General features: G+C 39.7%; 2 protein-coding genes across 2 annotated transcripts; one reads left to right on the top strand and one right to left on the bottom strand.

Annotated features, from left to right (window-relative positions):
* Window positions 1-4,046: 4,046 nt before the first annotated feature.
* cenpx (centromere protein X) lies at window positions 4,047-7,218 on the bottom strand. Its single transcript, XM_008329562.3, has 5 exons — window positions 7,131-7,218; window positions 6,582-6,633; window positions 6,312-6,365; window positions 6,133-6,221; window positions 4,047-5,754 (listed from the first exon to the last, which is right to left on the bottom strand). Exons 1-5 carry the CDS (start codon window positions 7,164-7,166, stop codon window positions 5,740-5,742), a joined length of 246 nt encoding a protein of 81 aa, XP_008327784.1. The 5' UTR covers window positions 7,167-7,218; the 3' UTR covers window positions 4,047-5,739.
* A 3,234-nt stretch (window positions 7,219-10,452) lies between these two features.
* LOC103392827 (fascin-2-like) lies at window positions 10,453-16,346 on the top strand. Its single transcript, XM_025064864.1, has 5 exons — window positions 10,453-12,260; window positions 14,912-15,068; window positions 15,158-15,344; window positions 15,611-15,809; window positions 15,901-16,346. Exons 1-5 carry the CDS (start codon window positions 11,438-11,440, stop codon window positions 16,104-16,106), a joined length of 1,572 nt encoding a protein of 523 aa, XP_024920632.1. The 5' UTR covers window positions 10,453-11,437; the 3' UTR covers window positions 16,107-16,346.
* The last annotated feature ends 5,365 nt before the right edge of the window (window positions 16,347-21,711 follow it).

Below are 21,711 nucleotides of genomic sequence, written 5' to 3'. Positions count from 1 at the left end.
GAGTTCCTTATGACAGTTTAAGTGTCAGGACAAATTAGGAACAAAGCCTAGTGGTTCGGTTAATAAGATCTTTTTATGGCGTGTTTTCTCGGTAAGTACCACCATATAAAGACCGGCTGAAAATGGAGCAGAGAGAAAGAAGGTTTAAGAGAATAATCAAGAAAATAAAGATCATTTGGTCGACTGTCGCTCAGCTACACATGGTAGAGAAAGCTTCTGTTAGCCAAACCTAAAAGAGTCTCAGTCTCTGTCAGTGTTTTGTTAGATGTGTGTTTCATGGCAGGACACAGAGATTGAGTGGTTTTACATGCCGGTGCTTTGTTTTATGTAGAGAAAAGTAAGAGCACCAGCAGCTCCTTTGAAGCCCATTCAAATTTATTGTTGTTTTCCAGGGGGAGGCGTTTTTTACATTACAGCTCATTGTGACTGGATCTGCTCTCATGCTGTTTTTGGACAGGCTTCATAGTTTATATCTGGAAACCAATAAATTATTGCAGAACAATTATGGCAGTGAGCGAGTGTCTTTTCCCAGTTTGTAAAGGTGAAAGGTCCTCCTCTGTTGCCAGCTTCCCTTTTTGAGTGTCTATGTTTGTCCAAAAGTCTCATCAGGAGGACAGAGCAGTGTGATCTAAAGACATATTTCAGAGCCCATTGTCCCTGGCAGTAGCTGTACGTCACTCAAGCTTCACTGCTGTTCCCCCAGGCCGGCATGTTTCCAGCTGCTTTATTTTACTCCCAGTCTGACGTCAAAGTCAGACCTGGTAAATCACCTCTCATCGTAACTGTTTGTTTCTTATGTCTAAAAATAAAGAGTCAGTTGCTTTTTCCATTTGTCTCTGCTCTTTATCAGACAAAAGTCCTGCTGTGTCTCCTGCTGACCCTGGATTTTACCTTTGTTGCAGCATTTCACAGCATAGAACAGGTGCAGCCACACAACTTGATGGTGAGCTGAAGCTGAAGGTTTTTAGGGCTGGCACATTAGGATCATCTGTCACTTTATTTAAGCAAATAAAAAACTGCAACTTTTTTACATTCACATTCTATACCCTCTGTTGGCTTTTCCACTTTAAAAGAATGTGTACAGATTTTTTTTGCATTTAAAAGAATGCAAATATGAGGCCTGGTAACTAATGACCCATGACCTGGTACTAGTCCATGGCCCAGTACTTGGAGACCTCTGATCCAAGGTATATAAAGTAGTCATTAAGACAAAAGACGTGGTATTTAAATACCTTCTGTCAGGAAAACATGATAGTAAATAGTAACTTTTAAATGTCGCCTGACGGTGGAAAAATACATTTAAAAACATAATTGTCTTTGTTCAGAGCATATCCTTTACAGTGTATCACAGATTTGGACTAAATGCAAGTGTTATTTACATTCAGGTATCAGAGTGTGTAGAAATCTCTTCTTCTTTGAACTGGTATCACCAAGAATTACCACTAAGGTTTCCAAAACACGGCCCACAGGAAGTTGTTAAGACTGAGAACGACACTGGGTCCCTACCTTTGACCTCTTTAACCTGACCTTTCCTACAGTCTGACATGAGTCCTTGTCCACATGAAAGCAGTTCTTTTGACTCACTGGTGCTAATTTAGAGTTCCGGTGCCCCTGACCACAGTGAGGACAGACAGTCACCATACGGGCTCCTGGACCAACAGACATAAGTACAGACAGCATGTCTGCAGTAATACAAGACACTGGGTTTGTACGCTGGGAATATGGTCGAATAACCGATAACTTTAGTACAGAAGTCAGAAGTAGATAAAAAAAACGGCTTGGCATTGACTTTACCTGAAGGTTAAATATAAAAGTGTCAAAATTTGTTACAGAAGCTAAGAGTTTTACAAAAGGTTTTACAACAAAACAAATGGTTGAAAGTATTAAAAAACAATCAGGAAACTAGCAGGTTAGCTTGATCATAGCTTAATGCAAATGTGACACGGTTGTGTATTAGCAATGCTATGCTAGGCTAGCTGACTGTCTTCTTTGGGCTTTAAAAGCACAACTCTTAAGCATTACATTACTACCACCTACTGGGTATACAAATGAAGCAGCGGTAGGATAGAAATCTCACTGAAGTTTACAGAACCAGATGCTTTGGTTTATTATGAAGTAGCTTCATTTGCGATTACATTTTGACATCACTGCATGTGGGTAAATTTAGGAGTAAAAATGACCTGCTGACCTTTACTTCCCTGTTCTTCAGGTACAAGTCAGACTTATTCTAAAGCCTGACCGGCTTCTTTATTTTTAGATGATCCCAAAATTAATTGTTTGGTAAGTGTAAGTGTTGTTATGTAAGGGGATTACACTGTTGTTTCTGCCCATGCCCTTAACTGTGCAGGCCACTACACAGAGGAGAGAGGGAGGGAGGAGGAAACAGAGGGTAGGGGTGACTTGAGGTGGAAGAGCAAGGTAATGTAGTTAAGGTAGTGGTACAAAGTTCCAGAAATAACTCAGCTGTGGGCCCTAATTGTACATCTCTGTTGCTCCTTTTTCCCTTTCTTCAGCCACATGCCAAGGTCTTTGACCTTATCATCCACCTCACTGATTCCGGAAGAATCCTTTCCGCCCCCTGCAGCTACCAAAGCTCCAAACGATACACAGAGCACAGCAGCAGACCATCTCCAGCCTCATACCAACAGCCAAGCGCCACAACCAGTTAGATCTGATCCCAACAGAGCGCCAGAGTGGCTCAAACTGCCAGGTATGTTCTAATCATCCCCGGCATGGGCCCCGTGGCTCTTTAACAAAGCTTTGCCCCAGAAGGCTCCTCAGCAAAGGCCGAGGGCCTTGAGAAAACATGTATTTCACTGCTTTGTATACACTCCTCTGAGAAGTTGCATTCTCTCCACACATGCAAGCTTTCTGTCTGTGTCTTGTTTGTTTGTTTTCTTTTGACTGGACTGTAAATGTTTGTAACCTTTCATGAGTGTAAGCAGTTGCGTGTGGAGCATCTAAGAGGAATGAACTCGTTCCGCGTCGCCTTCAGCATTCCTCTATGGTTAGACAGCTCCGTGCCCACAAGGGGGCTACAAGGGCCTCTTGTCTCCTGAGCGCTAATGCATCACAGCCCCAGATCAAGCACAACATGCATGCGAGCACATACGTCCGAGAACAGATGCACGCCATCACATATTCATGAAACAAGTACATTTGTGTAACGGCACATGCTGCAGGACGGCCGACACCTGTAGCTTTCTCACCGCATGTTGGTTATTGTTTTCAACAGGGAACCAGAAAGGTGTTACAGTAAAATGTTTTATTTCCACATTCCTGGTTAAAAAAGTGAAAGTTTTATGTGCCATATAGGCTAATAAACTTTAATGTTGCTCTTTGGTTTTGTACTTTCTGCTTGGGTGAGAATTCTTAGAAAAAGCCAGCAGTCAGGAGGGAGATTGGGGCTGTTCCCATCAGTGGGCACAGATGGGTGAGAAGGTTTAGTGATAACCAAATGACAGGAAAAAGGATGACCTACATCATCTGACAGATTAGGGATTGAAGAAATATGATTTTTTGGCTGGTGGAACACATAGCATCTTTTACAGGACCAAATGCTGTATCTAGCATTTGGCCAACTTGTCAATATGTCGTAGGAGATTTTAATTATTTCTACCTATGTAATCCTCTTCTAGTTTTAAGGTAGAGCAAAACCCAATCAACAGACATCATGCAGGTTAGATTACAGTGGACAATTAACCTAATTTGTGTGTTTCTGGACTGTGGGAGAATGCCATACTAGCCCGAGAAAAACCACACACAAACAGAGAGAGCATACAGGTTTTCTTTACAGTAAGACAGGGAATTGAACTGGTGATCTTCTTGTGGTAAGGTGTGCTTGTCATTCCTTCCACAAGTGTTCCAACCTGAATTTTAGTAATATCAAGATTATTTTGCAAATAATCTATAATTTATGGCATCCTCACTTCAACATTAGCTTAGCAAATACTGAGTGGGCATTTCCCCCTTAATTTTGTCTTATTTGTAACCTCAGGGTGTAGAAGAGAAAACTTTGTACAGAAATATAACAATAATAAAGTATGTTATTAATACCAGTCTTTTTATTAGACTTGAAGTGACTTGTATTACCAGAGAAATAAAATAGTCAACATTGTTAATTTTTATCAAACTAGTCTTTCTATATATTCATTCTTCTTTTACATCTCAACCCTTTTCTGTTATACAGATCAGTCTCACTCAGTCAAGTGGAAAATTTGACCCAACAAATCATAATAGCACTCAATGTTGCCACTACAAAGATATATTTCAAATATTAGTGGCTACAACCAAGCAGCTTTCTATGGTCAAGGCTAACGAGATCCCTATTCCATGTGCATTTCCATTCATACACCAATCAGGAGACTGGAGACAGAACCGTCTCTGTCTCCTGGGAAAAGCGTCTCACTCCGTAGCTTCTCCAAAGTGTCTGGACTGGCTGTCGACACTCCCAGCCTTTAATGTAGGATCAAGAAAAGCTTTAACTCATTACTCTCGTCAACGCCCCTCCCCATTCTTGTTCTAACTGCTTTCGTATGTTTAATAACACTGCCTTCAGATGTAATTTGTTCCACTAAGATGCACACAGAGAAAGTTGTACAGTAGTGCTCTCCTCTGCAAGTGCAGATCCAGACCTACCAACACATTGTTGTGGGAAAAAAAACGAACCAGGACCAAAGTCTAGGAATGTTATTTTTATAAAATAGAGAAATTACAAAAAAAAAAACAACAACATTGAGAGCAATTTGATAGGTAACCAGAGCCAATTACACCCCTGATCTTGTACATAATTTCTGATGCTGCTTTCGAGATTTCCTTTTCAAGTCTGGACCCCTGACACTGGGCCTTGGATGGGTTTGACTGAACGTAGCAGCATTCAGTGTGAGTGCAGTGACTCACCCCAAGAGCCACACAAATAAACAGTGTGAGGTGTTGCACAGCTATGCTGACTCACGCCGAAGACACGCAGTCACACAGACCGCTGCTGGAAACCCATCAGAGGCCCATGAATTAGAAAACCCCATATTACCCTCTTCCTCTCGGCCCCAACATCCCCCTCTGCTCTGATGAAAGGAGAGAAAGCACCTCTGCTACTCGCCTCCTTTGTTTATTTACCTTCAGAATTACACCCTGCTCTTCTTGGACCATGTTCCGATGTGTTTTGTTATGTTTCCTTTCAAACAGAATCTCCACGCGTGTGGTCTGGTACTATGTTTAGCTAGCACATGCACAAATCTGAGCATGCACACTCCTATTCAACTTTCCCCCCTGTGCCAAAGGTCCCCTCTACCCTCCCCCTCACCCCTACCTAAACATCGCAGGACAGCAAAAGAGAACTTCAAAGTGGCTGGAGGGGGTACTCCTTTTTTCCTGGCACTTGTCATCATCTAAGGGACTGGCTGCTTCCCTTATTACTCTAATTGCTTCCAACTGCTCCAGGAGGCTTTGATGAAGGGCACCATGGAGCATGCTGGAAGCACCTGTTGTTGCACAGAGGAGCACAGGTGGGTCTGATTGACTGAGGCATGGAGGAAAAGTGGAAAGCAATGACGTTGTCCTCTTAAAAAATCACTTAACTTAAACTATTTATCAATTAGCATTACGTTGTAATCTCTTAAATCAGAGATTATGAAATTATGTACAGGAAAAAAAAATAACTTGGAATAAGTGTGTGGCTGGTGGAAGTGAAGCTGCGGGGCTGCTGGCAACGCTTTGGCTCCATCTTGTGGCATTGTTTCGCTAAAAGTCCAGCAGCTGCAAGACGAGAAAGAAATATTTAGAAAAACAAGAATTTATTCAAAGCACTTCCATATTTATATACAGTTAACAGTTATCAGGCAAACAAACCGACTTTGTTTTTTTTTTTTAGGTAACAAGAATTTGGAAAATCTAAGAATTCCATCTGTTGGTCAACAACCAAAACAGTTTCATAAAATAAAACCAGAATATTAGGTTTACTTTCATGGAAGAAAATTATAAAAAAATAATTTGATTCAAAATACTTAAGTGGTCAGTTAGCTGCAACTCATCATTAAAGCCTGATGTTTTCAATTAGCTGAAGTTTAAAGAACGATGTTTACACCAAAGAGCCTACAGCTAAAAAAAAAAAAAAAAGTTTGATAAGCTTCCTACCAACTGCGGTAAGATCTTTTCAAAATGCTCAATCTCCACTTGATCACAGTTTTCGGACTCTGCTTGTTTCTGTGACCTCACAGCAGCTTCTGAAGGTGACAATGACAATACAGAGGCACAAATGAGAAAAAAGGTCTTTGTCAGTGTGTATGTACAGTATTTGTGACTGTTCCTCTTACCCCGAACAAACACTTTAAGCATTTCTGCCATTAGCAGTGTAGCATCACCACTAACTGTAACACAAAAGAGCTTGGTTAAATTATATCAGATTAAACCAATCCAACACGAGGATTTTTGTAATATTGCTGCAACAAATAACGGCGGTATAATAGACGTACATTGAACGTTACATGAAAAACTACATAAAACGTAAAACAATGTAAAAATAAAGCTTGCACACCAAATTTAAACCCTAAAATAAGTAATGAGTGATTTTCTAAACAACTCACGTTTGGTTTTCTCTTCTCTAAAGGAACGTGACAAAACTTTTCCAACTGTTTCCTGTGGAAAGAAGACAGTAAACCGCCGACCATATTAATTGGTATTTTAAAAGAAAAACAATAAAATAGGCATTTACCTCCACACGCAACATATTCGGAAACCATTCCAATGAATTTCAACTCAAGCTGTGTCACATATTGTATTTACAGCACACCGACATCTTTGGAAACGTATTTTATTGAATATTAAAGGAGTTTACATAAACAGAAAGATATTCTACCGCAAAAGTCAAGTACATACAGAAGTAGTTTTTCATACAGAAGTCAAACACGTTTCGTAGACACGTCGTAATTCGTTAAATAACTCCTACATGTTTGACAACTAACGGTGGGTTTTAGCAGTGTTGCTCTTTTGTCCACCGTAGAAGAAACACATTCTCAATGTAGCAAAACCCATCGTATAAAAATATTGAAATATAATGGCATTTTAACCGTGGAGTCTCTTGCAACGACAATTAACAAGAAATTAAAAATATTTAGATAAAAACCAAGCCTTACCTTCTTGAAAAGGACTTCCGCGTCCTGATCCGCCATGTTTGTTGTGGTACTCCAAAGATTGGCGCGTTGTGAAGTGATTGGGCAGTAGGCTTCGTGACGTCTCAATGACGCATCATGCTGTAAACGTTTTAAAGCGCTACTTTTTACCGTAAATTTTAATCACACTTTGAAATGCAAATTATTCAGATTAAATTAAGTAATTTGTGACCATTTCTAAAACTGACCTTTTTCATCGAAGCTGGTGAGAATGTGTCCCAGTGTAAATTTAATAAATAAAGCTTAGTTCAGTGGTCATACTAACAATTAATACTTTCAGATCAGACTATGCCAGGGGTCGGTGTGTATATATATATATATATATACACACACACATATGCACATATATACATATACATACATACACACATATATACATGTATGTATGCATGTATGTGTATATATAGTATATGGAAAATAATAGCCAATAAAATGTTTGTTTTTTCTGGTTAATTTGTTTTTTGCTCCTGAACCTCAGCGCAGAGCGTCTGCGCATCAGGGCTGTAAGACGTCACCTTCATCTTCACTATAAGCTGACATCTGTGAGGCGTGAGCGTCAGGGTGAGCCATCGACATGACAGGAAGCAGGCAGGACCCAAATGCAGGACTGGTGCAGGTATTTTATTTCAAAGATCAAAATTCCAAAAACCAGGACAGAAGCATACGCAGAGCCGAGCAGAGCAGAGCTGAGCTGAGTACAGCAACAGACTTGACCAGGAACAGACTAGAAACAGCTACAACATAACGCTCGACACAACGCCGCCACAGACAATACAGGGCACAATGATCCCACCATGCCAGAATGAGGGAGAGAGGTATATATGCAAAGAGCACCAGGAGACACAAGTGAGGCTAATTGCAGAGACAATTGGTGGTGTAGGTGCGTTGTCCGGGTGTTGCACATTTTCTGAGCAGACGGATTGACAGTATGTTAATGTATATAATTATGTGAGGTAATTTTACACAATTTTTGCATACTTCCTTACTGTTATGTCTGGAATTACCAAAGAGGAAATTCCAGACTTTTGTTTCTGTGGAGATATAATCAGTTTTAACCCTTGTGCGGTCCTTCGCATTTTTGTACACACCGTTTGTCCTTGAAATGATTTTCATCTTGTCCCAGAATATGAGTATTAATGAATATGAGGAAAAATTGGCACAAGTCATGCAGTACAGGAAATAGCACACACACACACAGACACAAAGGTGTTACACATCGGCATATTTTGAGTGACAAACAAAACATGTTATAAGATAACCGTAATCTTCAAATTTAGAATTATATTTAAAAAAGAACCAACTAAAATAAAAAATACATTTTAATTAAATACTCATTATTTATTTTCCAAAGTCACGGGGAGCCACAACAGAGGGGTGAAAGAGCTACATGCGGCTCTGGAGCCGCGGGTTGCCGACCCCTGGACTATACCTATAACCTTAACCTGTAACTATACCAACAAAATATTGATATGCACAGATGATTGCAGTTAAAAAGTGTTCTGAATAAATTCAACTTTAACTAACTGTGCCTAACATTAAGCTTAGTGACATATCAAGAAGTAGAGAACTAAATCCTGGCAGAGTACAAAGTCCAAATGCTAATTAAAGAGAGCATATTCTACCTGCTAACCCCAAAACATAAATAACCAAAAGAAAAAAAGTTTATACAAGAGTTTATATAGTGTATACCCGGAGCAGTTAAGGTGAAGAAATAAAAATTAAAAATTACTATTGTTTACTGCTATCTAGCGGTCAGAGCTGAGAATTACAATTCCATTAACATTTCGGCATCATTATGACAACTACATTCTAAAAGTGGTGAAAGGTTTGCTGTGAGGCAATCGTTGAAGAAAGATAATACGTTTATTTGAAATCAGATGCCTGCCTGGGCCACGAGACATGTAGTGCATGCGTTTAATTTGCCTAGAAATATAGTGGGTCAGTGAAAACTGAAATTTTGTAAACACTAAGAGTACAGAAACACCATCATTGGAAATAAATAATGTTCAAACAATTTTTTTATTTTCTTATCTTTAAATTATATTAAACAGGTTAATGCGTTTTTTGTAATTCTTTCAGAATTAATCTATTTGATCATTAAGTCATTTAAAGAGAACATTAAAAGTTTGAAACACAAATAATAAATTAGTCTAGAGCAGGCATTTCAAACTTGTGACCTTGGCATTTTTATTATTATTATTTTTTTTAGATCATTAACAACATTCTCATTCACTCTCTGCTCATTATACTTTTTTGTCAGTCATGACTCAGCTTCAGGCTCATCAGAGATTTCTGGCCATTGCTGCCTCACTGTCTGTCTGCTGATGTCAAGTGTGTTTTCAGCCAATTTTAAAAATGTCTTTCAGGGATGCAACCATCAAATCGCTTGTTGTTATTCATACAGTGGTAAAATCACAGCTGCTCCACTGGTGTGACATAAATATAAACAACAGCAATAAGAACGCTACAGAAGAATGGCAGCCTAATCTTTGCCTGAAGATTTACAAAGCATTAGCCTCTCATGTTGGAGTGATCATTGTAACAATACTGCTCTGATAGAGAGGCTTATAAATGAGAAAAAAATCTTAACACAGAGAAGACAAACAACAACCACAACAACAACACAGAAATAACATCCCAAAGACGCTGCCTTGTTGTGCAGCCTGAAACACACACCTTTGTGCTGGTGGCACATGCACCATAAGCTTCTTCCTGCCATTACCTCCAAGAACCCCCAGGAACCGCAGGGCAACATTTGGTAATGCTCTTACAAAGACTGATCTTGGTGTGCACTGTGACAAAGGTCACTGGGCAGCGAGCGACGACCTTCTTTAATCAAACAAGCAGCAACAAAGAAGGCTTAGAGAGAGAGAGAGAGAGAGAGAGAGAGAGAGAGAGAGTGGGGCTGAGGGTAACAAAGGTAGCAGAGGAAGAAAGACCAATGTGCATATTCAAACCTATTCAAAACCTACTCCAGCGCTTAACCCAAGAAGCGCCTCTCAGATTCAAATATCATCAAACCCATAAACTGAACCTAATGTTGGTTGTAAGCGTTGCTCTTAAAAATTGCACGTGGTGAACATAAACCATGAGGCACAACGTGCTAATGACTGTTGAATCAATGATTTAACGTGTACATACAGGTTAAAAGAGGTTCTTTGTTTAATAAAAAGACTTTTTATGAACAAGAACGTCCATTCATAGAGAGATGAGTCACTCTAAAAGTGCCTACATCTACAGTTTATTTACAGTTTATGTTTTCAGTTTATTCAGGGTTTGTCTTTATGGCACTGCTGTAGAAAGATGACCCCTACTGGTTGGATATCATTTAGTTGGACAACATCAAATGTAATCATGACTAATTGTGATTGTAATTAATCATGATTGCTTGAGATAAAGCAACATACACAAGTACCACAAAATCCATTTGTCTTTGGATTTGCGTAAACAGAAAGACAAAGACAGCAGGTACCAGCGGCAGGAACCACAACTATGTGAAAACATTTTTTTAAATATCACTTTTTTGTACTGTGCATAAAAATGTATAAAGTCCAGGTTGTTATTTTAATAAGATGTGTTTCCAAATGGACCCCAAAAAAGTAGCAGCAGCACCAGCAAAAGCACCTTTACTCTCTGGACATTTTCCAATTAGGCTGTGGCTTTGGAGGAGATCAAAGCTTAGATAATCCTATGGCTGGAATTGCATGACCACAAGTATATGGAGCTAGAAATGAGGGTGAAGCAATGGGGAGTCCATCTGAGGAATGAGCATGTCATTGTAAATTACAGAGAAGAGAGGGAAGTGTAGAGGAGGGAAAAAAAAAAGATAAGTAGGAGGAGGAAAGTAAAGGTGATACAAAGTGAAGCTGGGTGCCATACAGAGAAGGACATGAAAGAAGGGAGGGAGGGAGGAGGAAGAAGACGGGAAAGGGTCTGTGGTTGGTGCTGCTGTACGTGACGTCAGCGGCTTGTTGGATTGAGGTGCCGCGTCCTGCTGATTTTAATCCTAACTCATTAACAGAGCGGGAGAGAGAGAGGGTGAGAGAGAGAGAGAGAGTGAGAGCAAATGCCGGCACAAGGCCTCCGGGGGAAAAAGTGACAAGAGAAGGGATAAAACAACAGCAATTATCAATTTATCAAGACAGAAAAGTGGAGTTCAATTACAACAAAAGACTCTGTATTTTTCTTCCTGGCTCCCATGCCTCATAACCTTCCACCCTCTCTGTCCTAATTTGCTGTTTGTGAAGTCTTGACGCGCGGCCTGGTCGATCATGCCCACCAACGGAATCAACAGGACCCTGAAGCTGCAGTTTGGCCTAATCAACTATGAGAACCGCTACCTCACTGCTGAGGCCTTTGGTTTCAAGGTGAATGCCTCAGGCACCAGCATGAAGAAGAAACAGGTCTGGACTTTGGAAAAGGACGAACAGGATGCCCAGGTGGTGTTTCTCCGCAGCCACCTGGGGCGCTACCTGGCCTCGGACAAAGACGGTAAAATCTCCTGTGATGCAGAAAAACCTGACCCAGACTGTCGTTTCCTGATCATGTCCCAGTCTGATGGCCGCTGGGCATTGCAATCAGAGCCATATCTGCGTTACTTTGGAGGTTCTGCAGACTACCTGTCCTGCTTCGCCCAGGTCATCGGGGAACAAGAGCTGTGGGCAGTGCATTTGGCCTTACACCCACAGGCTAGTCTGCTCAGCGTGGCACGCAAGCGCTATGCCCATCTATCTGCATCTGATGGAGAAATATCTGTCGACAGCAACATTCCCTGGGGAGTGGACTCTCTGGTCACCCTGGTGTATACAGATGGAAAGTACAGCCTTAAGACCTGTGATGGCCGTTTTCTCAGGAATGATGGTAAACTGGTGAAGGAGGACGGCAACAATACCAGCTTCACTCTGGAGCTCAAATCAGGCAAGCTGGCCTTTAAAGACTGTGATGGGAAATACTTAACCCCTATAGGCCCAACAGGCACACTGCGCTCTGGTCGATGCCCGAAACCAGGAAAAGATGAGCTGTTTGATCTTGAAGAGAGTCATCCACAAGTAGTCTTTCAAGCTGCCAATAACAGATTTGTCTCAGTGAAGCAAGGTAACTAGTCTCTAATGGCACTTTCACTATTATTATTATTATTACTATTATTATTAGTAGTAATAATAGTAAAATAAATGTATATTTACAATGTGGTAACGAGTGAAAATCAAATGAAATCAATGAGGCTTTATAATACAAAAAAAGCACTTTATAACGTGGAGGAAATGAATTACAAGTTCAAACATTTAGGTTTCTAGCAAGAAATCTGTTTACGTTGCATAGATTTTGTATATATTCATATTTTGAGCATGTGAGGAGAGTATAGAGTCTATAGATTGCTTAGTATGGTAACAACCAAACTATGATTCCAATCAACAATTTGTCAGATTTTTATTTTCCTACCTGTTGACAAAGAGTAAGACGATAATATTGGCCTCTTCAGTGATGCCCGGGTGCAGTAATGGGAATAAGAAACTTTCACTTCAGGCCTATTGTCACGCTGAAAATTTTAGCCTTGCTCTTATATTTTCTTATATACACCACAGCATTTAGTTAGACTGGCACAGCACTCAGAGGTAATCTTACAGGGTTATTTCACTATGTTTATATCGACTTTATTCTTAGATCTCTGGGTTTGCGTTTCAATTTTTTTTTACCAGTTTTTGCAGACACATAAAAAGCAGTGCTACTTTATTGCCATTTGAAAAGTGTAGGCCAGAGAGCACATGGTTACAGTCTGACGGCAGAAGCCTGTTTTTCCTGTAGCGGTTCAACAGCCACACAGTGCATGTAACTGAGCTAATGGGCTTTGTCACTTGAACTGTGTCCATTGAAGACTAAGGATTTGAACAAATGACATCAGGACAGAGCTTTATCTCACGGCTGACAGCTACACTGTAAATGAAATTTAAACCTAGCAGCCTCTTGCTTTTTTTTTACTGTCTGCCATTGGCAGAATTTCTTTAAAATATGAGAAAGTGCCGGAATGAGGTAAGAGCAAAAAATAGCCACAGCCAGGATGAGCCAGACAGATCAGTTACAAGGTTTCTTCACAGCCTGTCTCTGATCTCCTCTGTATAATTATTCAAGGAAATGAACAGTGAGAGTCTGAAATCGTTGTCCTGAAACTTACACTGGCCGTTTAATACTGTAAATACAATGAATCTTTATATAAAGGTCATTACACTGCAGTCTTTTTTTTTTATAGAAATAAACCTTAAAAAATGTACTTAAGAAAATAACTTTAACAAAGCAGTGTTTTATTCCTCCACCTGTACTCTTTAGCCTTGTAAAAGTGTCACATTTTATAAGGAATACGGCCCTGAAAGAGGCTTAGTGTGGCCCCTGCGGTGCAGATTTGTATTTCTCCACTGCAGGCATTACAGCCAGCGAATGAAGGGAGGAGGCACGGGCGACAGTGGGGATTAGGGTTTGTAACAGGCTTATGAGAGAGGTTGAAGGATATTTCTGTGGCATCTAATTTGAGCGACAGCAAAACACAACTCAGATCTGTGTCTGTGTTTTCTCCTCCACCTGGAAGCCACCAGAGCAGGCACAGTTAACACAGGCAGCTCGAAGAAAACAACCTTAGATCGGCTGCAACAACAGAGCAATGAGTCACTGGGCATATTTAATGATTTTAGCCTCGAAAGGATTAAACTTTACTCATGTTCTGTGGGCTCATCACAAACACATAATTACACGGAATAAAAAATAATAAACCTGTCAGAACACACGCAGTTTTGCTCTTAATCAAATACTAAATGCTCTCTCCTTTCTTAATTTCCTTTATGTCTAATGTGACTGGTGACTAAACGTACCAATTCACTAGTCAGAAACAGAACCAGCAGGTGGCAGCTTTTCCACTCCAAGCAAGCAGAAATTCCAATACAGTCAAAGAAGGTGAAGCTAGGCAGAGGGTGTTAGCAGTGTAAGCTTTGTTAGCATTGGGTAGACTCAATATTGCCCAGGAAGTGACACAAAGTCCACACCAATGACAAAGACATTGCCTCTGGGCCAAAGCGCCCATTTATTTTAATTATTATTTATTCTATTTTTTTTAAACGTTATTCAAATAGAATTTTCACTGAATGGATCAAAGATGTGACTCATATAAAGCTTTAAATAAGTGGTGAAAAGCTACGGTAATTTCCTCTGGAAGTGTGCTGTAGCTGCTAACAGATCTGGGAGCAAAACATTGGCCTGGCTACTGCATGTGTCTGCTCATCAGACAATCTCTTTGGTCTGTGTCCCACAGCCCATGTGGATGTCTTATTTCTGTTGAAAAAGTCAATGAACACAAATGTATTCCGTTTTGTTTAAAAAATATTTATAGAAAATTATAATGTTGCACAATCGTGGAGCAATAGTTCCAGATGTCAAAACTCATCCTAGCTCTAGGCTAACCTTCAGTATGTGACTGTGGGAGACACCGGAGACATGTGTCCTTTTCTAATTTTTGACTCACTCTTCTAAGTACAGCTGCAAATGCAGAGGTACGCTCAATAAGATAAATAAATAATGTACGAACGACAGTAGGAAAGATGTAATTACAGTTGGATTACAATTGTGCACAAGTCAGTTCTCATCATACCCAGGAGTGTAAGTGACATTTGAAGGGCAATAATTAGCGGCACTATTGTATAAGTGACATTTCTGAAGCAAAGGCAAACCAATGTAATAACTGTCTTTTCTTCTCTAATCACCAGGAGTCAGTATTTCAGCCAATCAGGATGCAGAGACAGACTTGGAAACGTTCCAAATGGAGATTGACAAGAAGAGTAAGAAAGCCATGTTCCGAACCAACGGAGGATCGTACTGGACTCTGGTCACCCACGGAGAGATCCAATCCACTGCCACAGAAATGTTAGGAGACTTTTTCTCTGGCTCTGAAATTTTTCCTTCAGAGGCTTTGACGCACACTTTAATCGAAATCCCTGCCTTGTATTCTTTAGAGAGATCAACACAATGTTTGACATTGAGTGGCGAGGACACAGAGTCGCACTCAAGGCAAGTAATGGAAAGTATGTGTGTACAAAGAAGAATGGGCAGCTCTCAGCTGTGAGTGATACTGTGGGTAAGTATGTTGACCAGTTTCCTTTGACCACATATTTCTCACGAAAGTCATATGGTGGGAGAGTGGTTGTTGCTCTGTCCCACAGTAAGAACATTACTGATTCTATCCTTACTGTAACTGATGACTTTTCTTTATAAAATCTGCATGTCCTCCCCAAATACATGTATGTCTGGGGCGGGGGGATAAATCACAGTCAATAAAAATTCCAAAAAAATCAACATGACACAAAATAGTATTCCTGCAAATGCACCAAATCCGGCACCACATGTGAACCCTGCAAGTGTAGCAGTTGGGCTGAATGAGCTGATTTACAGACGTGTTTTCACTGCAGTACAAATTAACCATGTTGCATCTCATCACAGGGGATGATGAATTATTCCTGATGAAACTCATCAACCGCCCCATGCTAATACTTCAGGGAGAAAACGGGTTTGTGTGCCACCACAGGAACTCCAACACTCTTGATGCGAATCGATCGGTCTACGACATTTTCTCACTGATCTTCAACAATGGAGCCTACCATGTAAAAAGTCAGTTTTCATGTCTGTACCACCAATATCTCCACCACATACTGTCTCTGCGACCAGACTGTGTTTACTCACACTGAACATTTTTCTGCAGGTGGAAATGAAAAGTTCTGGCATGTCTCCAGCAGTGGCCTTGTGTGCTCAGATGGAGAAAAGCCGGAGGAGTTTTTTCTCGAGTTCCTGGAACATGGACGGGTAGCCATTAAAGGTTCCAATGGTCAATACCTTCGCGGGGACAAGGGAGGTACACTAATGTGTGATGCTACATCTGTTGATACATCTTCTCTCTGGGAGTATTGAGCTGCTGTTCTGTCCTCAAAGAAGACTGAAGATGCTGGTAAAAATATAAATGGACCGACATTTCCCAGAGTCCCAGTTCTTTTCTAACGGTAAAAAATGAATTCATTCGAGCAGTGGTACTCAAACCTTTTACACCACCTTCCTCCTCTTAAAATAGTTGGCTGTGCCTGTACCACCACTCTGGTCAACATAAAACTACAGTACAGATCTACACAGTTCACTGTACACAATATGAGCCAACAGTTGGAGTCTGGTTACAGGCTAATACATCTATGAATATTGCCTTTCTACCACCTTTTAAACCAACTTTTTTTTTTTTTACTGAAAAAGGGTGGAACTATTTTCTATATATATATAAAAAATCAACTCAGTCTCCACATTAAAAAAAGAACAGATACTTACTTGCCATTTGTTGTGATCTAGGATTTAGACACATTTGGTTAACATAGCCACTGGTTATTGTATTAGATGCATTGGTATCTGTTGTCTGTGTCAGCTTTGTGACTTTCTAATCTTATTTAGAGTAAAACAGTAGATAAAGTACAATACGATCAATCAGGCCACTATAAATAATTCTTGGCACTGGCTTCAATAGCATCATGCATTGTTGTCTATTTAACAAAAGTGGAAATATTTTCTATTAAGAAAAACAAAAATAATATTAACAAGAGCACTCATAGGATTTAAAAAGAAAAAAAAGACAAAACTTGATTTGCCACAAGTCACTATTCTGTTTCTATGGAGTTACGTTTTAACATTTTTGGTCATTGTCTGGATATTCAATCCATTTCATATACTGTATGCGATCTACAATTTAGACACGTTAACCTAGTCACTGTGACAGTATGAATTAGTTGTACTGGTCAGCAACTTCAGAATGAGAGACAAAGCATGAAACAATAAGACTTTATAACTTGTTGTTGTTGTATTTTGTTTCTTTTCTTTTTTTAAAACTTTTTTTGTACTTCCTTATGGCAAAAATAAATGAGCCGGGCCAAGATACTGCTGAGTGTTTATGAACAAAGCAGAACATTTTTGGCTATAAATAAAAGTACCGAATATTTACAAACTCAAAGGGAATTAGTCACAGAGAATGGCTCGTAATTTACTCTTCACTAGGCTGGAAAATTGATTTGGCTCCACAAAAAGAAACAAGAACAACGCAGACATCAGAGAAAACACAATCAACAAAGGAGACGGCAACGGCAACCTGAACAACCTGGGAGTTAATTGAAGTCCCTTGAATCCAGTTCCATAACTTAACACTTTAATTGCACTGGGGATTTTTGTAGATTATTATGTTGCTGTTTGTGAGCCGAACCCAACTGGTTCTGTTTGCTGGTACAGCTCATGGTTAGGGTATTAAAAAGGGATGGACTGTTTAGTAAACGACTACTAATATGCTGCACCTGCTTCTTCCTTTTTCTTCTACCCTTTTAAAAATCCACTCATGTTAATTAAAGGTCAGCGTGGCTTCCTAAACCTGGTTTTGTCGGCCTGTTTTTAACAGTCAAATTTCACTTCACGTTTCCAAGTTCTGCAATTAAACGTTTCTTCTATCCATCCCATTAGTCTGACAGGGTAATAAACCGCAGGGAATATTGAAACAAAAATGAAACAGGATCAACAGAGTCTTGCATGTGAACGCGTGCATTTTAGATTGTAGCTCTCAGAAATAATCGGCTCTCAGAAATATATCTCAGGTAAATATCGGTGCAGCGCTACCAGTTTTTGTACTGGATCTTGGTACAAAAAAGGTGGTTACAACATTTTAAAAACATTATTATTATTATTATTATTTCAAAAAATGCAGAAAGGCAACATTTCAGACATTAAATTGATGGAAAATTTCAATAAATTGACATTATAACAAACAAGGCTGCAGTATATTTGACAGTAAATGTCAGTGCAGTATTTTTTGGGTTGTTTCTTCATCATTCTTCTACCAACATGACCATCAGTTTTGGAGACTGGTTGCTCGGTAGATGTACAGCAGGTCACAGTGCCACTGCCTCCTCAACAACTGGACTCACCAATGAAACACCAACACTATTTTCTTTTCCCTATAAATGAATGGTAAATCTAATGAACCAAATGAAAAATGACTCCCCTGACAGCTACATCACCCAAGTATAAAGTATTTTACATTCAAAGACGAGCTCACCTTGACAGCTTTACTGCATAAATAACAAGCACGGAGGACTCTGATCACAGTGCATCATTTCCCCCTTAGCTACACTGGGGGGCAGTGTGTCCCCTCTTGCAGCAATAGTCGATGACAGGTGCTGTGAAAATAGCATTCCCTGCTGTAATAAGCACGGCACAAAAACACCTCTGAGCAATTTGCGAAACTCAGAGCAACTGTCTGAAATCTGCTGACGCTTTCAGCAACTGACATTTTTGGTTAAGAGAGATATATTAAAAAAACAGGTAACACAAAAGACCTCCATGTTTCGTTGTTTTAAGTAACATGATCTGATTCTCAGGGAGAAATGTTATTGGTTTTTTTTTAATCCAATGTTGTTTAGCCAAAAGTCAAAGCTTTGTTGCATTCAAAGTCAAAGCTTTGTAGGATTTTTTTTTTAATATTCTGGTTCCTGCTATACTTCATATTTTCGTCTTGTTTATTTTATGCATTTGCTACTTTGCTTTCTATTTCTGCGCTCTAGCTAAAGGTCTGCATGTGTCTGTGGTTTGCATGCATTCTCGGCTGGAACTTTTTCATTTGCAACCAAAAGAGATTTCCTGGACAGTGATACATGGTTATTGTGCTGCCCTGTCAGGACATGCATTTTAGGAATCTCTGATGGGATCCACGGAGGACGACTTATCTCAACACAAATCCAATTCGGTTCTTTTGTAGAGTAATAGCCACAGCTTCTGATCAGCCAGAGACAGAGTCCAGATAATTTTAACTTTCTCTTTGCTGCAGCTGCCTACTTTACTCAGCCAAGAATTACAACAAACTGCACACACGGTAAATACAAGGTAGAAGCTGATATTGACAAATATCATACTATAAACAAATCAATCTTGTCTGGTTGTGTGACTGCTGAACTATTTGGGGTGTTTATCAGGCATAGATTGAAATGAGATTTGGTTAAAAAAAATCCAATGAAAACCAGCTTGTGACCTCAAAGCATTTAATTCTGCGTTCTTCGAGAGATGATGAAAAAAGTGTTAAAGCACGGTCAAGGGCAGTTGACGTTGTTTAATTCCCTTTCTTTCAAATCATGCCCGAGGACATTTTTTGTTCAACTGAAGCTGGGACCATAGGTCAGGAAAAGGAAACATTTTCAAATACCAGCCCAAAATTGTTCTAGAAGAAAGATGAAGAAAATAAGCAAATATTAAATAAAGGCTATAAAAAGGTTTCTGAGTTGTGGTAATTAAAGCCCAGATCTGAATTCAGTTTGAAAATCTTGACTAAAAAATGTAACTCATTTCCAATTCTTCTGCAAGAAAGATAAACTAAAAAAAAAAAAAAAAAAAAAATTCAGGATGTGCTGTTTTGGACCCAAAAAGACTGAATGCTTTAATAAAATCCAATGAATGCTTTGAAAAAACATTGGTTCACTTTGAGTTTATGCATTACCAGACACAGAATTTGAGTTTTTATTATTTTACACCCTCAATAAGATAAACTTTTGGAAAAAAAATGGTAAAAAATATGGGATGAAATATTTTAAAATCCTTCATTTGCAATGAGAGACACATGATTGTTGATGCTTGATGGTTTGTAACTCTGTATGGAATTGACATGCAGTGAAGAACATGGCAACTAAAAGAGAGGTTATAAAATAGAGTGTTGGTGGGTTGATGGACTGTTGAACTGTCCAGGGAGAACCTCCCCCTCACCTGCATGAATAGAAAATAGAAATATGAATTTACAGCTGTCAACGGATCAGAACATAGGTTGACGTGTTGCTTTTATCTTTTATCTGCAGGTGAACAATTTGGGAAAAATATTTCCTGAATAAAGACTTCCTTGACTCCAGAATGCTAAATCAAACACACAACATAATTATTTAGCATAATGAATACAAACAACATCTTTGGGCCATTACTTTTCATTAGTATTCAGAGAGGACCGATTTCCTGCCTCACACATCAAACCCTACATCAGCCATACGGCTGTCAAGAGCGCAAGTGAAATGTGCACATGGTAATTTGTAAGAGACTCAGATCACTTTCATCCCTAAAGCTGTGCACAAGACAAAGTCGGCTTATTATGGCCATTTGTAAGAAAATTCACTATTTTTCTCACAGCATAGACAAAAGCAGAGTCACCGATTATCATAGTCAGGCAGACAAAGGCACTCAGGGGAGAGGGAGCTGAAGTGTTGGCTGCTGAGGCTGTTTCCACACAGATAAAACCTGACAGCACAGAATCACTCCTGCCAACGGCGAAACTCACGGTGAGAGACACAGGATTTGTTCAGACCTGAGATCACAATCACTCTGAGGAATCCAGATAACAGGTGGGGTGGTGGAGAAGCAGCGGCTCCTCAGCCTATCACAGTGCCGTCAGAGGCCAAATGAAGACACATGTTGTTTATGACTAACAGGAGAACTTTTATTTCCAGAAGACGACGTTTGAGTGAGATCACATACAAGAAAGACCTCGCCTTGGTGACCTCTCCTGCAATGGCGCCATGCCGCCCCTAGAGAGTGCACTCTCTACTTTGAGTACCTCTGCCTCAGCACTCCGCCTCATAACTGTTTACAGTAGTAATAAAATAATATATTACAAATAATAATATAGCTATTGTTGCTCATCAATAATCACGTCATTGTCTGAACCTCAACATCTCTGTCACAGCTTGGCTTCAACAACAACCGTGCACTTAAGGCGACATTTCATTCAAATTGAAAGGTTTGCAAATGCACAGGTGTGGTGAAGATGTGAGCCCACCACCTGTCAGACACTGCCATCAGAAACCACATGTATGTTGGAAGGGTATTGTGTGCAATCTCTAGATCTGAAGGTCCATGTTTTTCACACAGTGTGTTTGATCAAGACACTGCAGTGGAGACAAGAATCCAGTCAGAGCAAACACTGCTCTAGTTCACCAGAACTGTAGCACAGATGAAAAAACACAATTAGAGCTTCTATTAAGATATGAGTCTCAGAGTCTCTTGTCTGTCATTACTAAGAAACATCAGTCTTTGCCTCTGAGCCTCCAGGCTCTGTTGGCTTCATTTTATACTTTTCTTAAATTAGTGCAAAAGAAATTGGTTGTACTTGTTACCCATTTTGAAATAATTATTTCAATATGACATCCAATAACCCTTAGATGTGTAATATTTGGCAGATGGAATTTCTCCAGGTTTAGTTTTCGTCCATGAGGGCGACTGGTAGGAACAGGTGTCCAAGCTGTGACCCAGTTTCAGAATAAAAAGTTTTAACCTTCAGTCAGGGTGTGATGATGATGTGACAGGCATGATGATGATAATGATGAAGATACTGACGATGATGATGATGATGATGACGATGATGATGATGATGATGATGATGATGATGATGATGATGATGATGATGATGATGTGAATTGATGTGGATGTTGGCCTGGTCTGTGTCTGGCAGTGATGGATATATGCCCTA

The sequence above is a fragment of the Cynoglossus semilaevis genome, chromosome 17, assembly GCF_000523025.1.
Source record: "Cynoglossus semilaevis isolate Cse_v1.0 chromosome 17, Cse_v1.0, whole genome shotgun sequence".
In the NCBI taxonomy this organism is placed as follows: domain Eukaryota; kingdom Metazoa; phylum Chordata; class Actinopteri; order Pleuronectiformes; family Cynoglossidae; genus Cynoglossus; species Cynoglossus semilaevis.
Note: the sequence above shows the minus strand (reverse complement) of the source record. Positions and strands in the feature narration are given on the sequence as shown.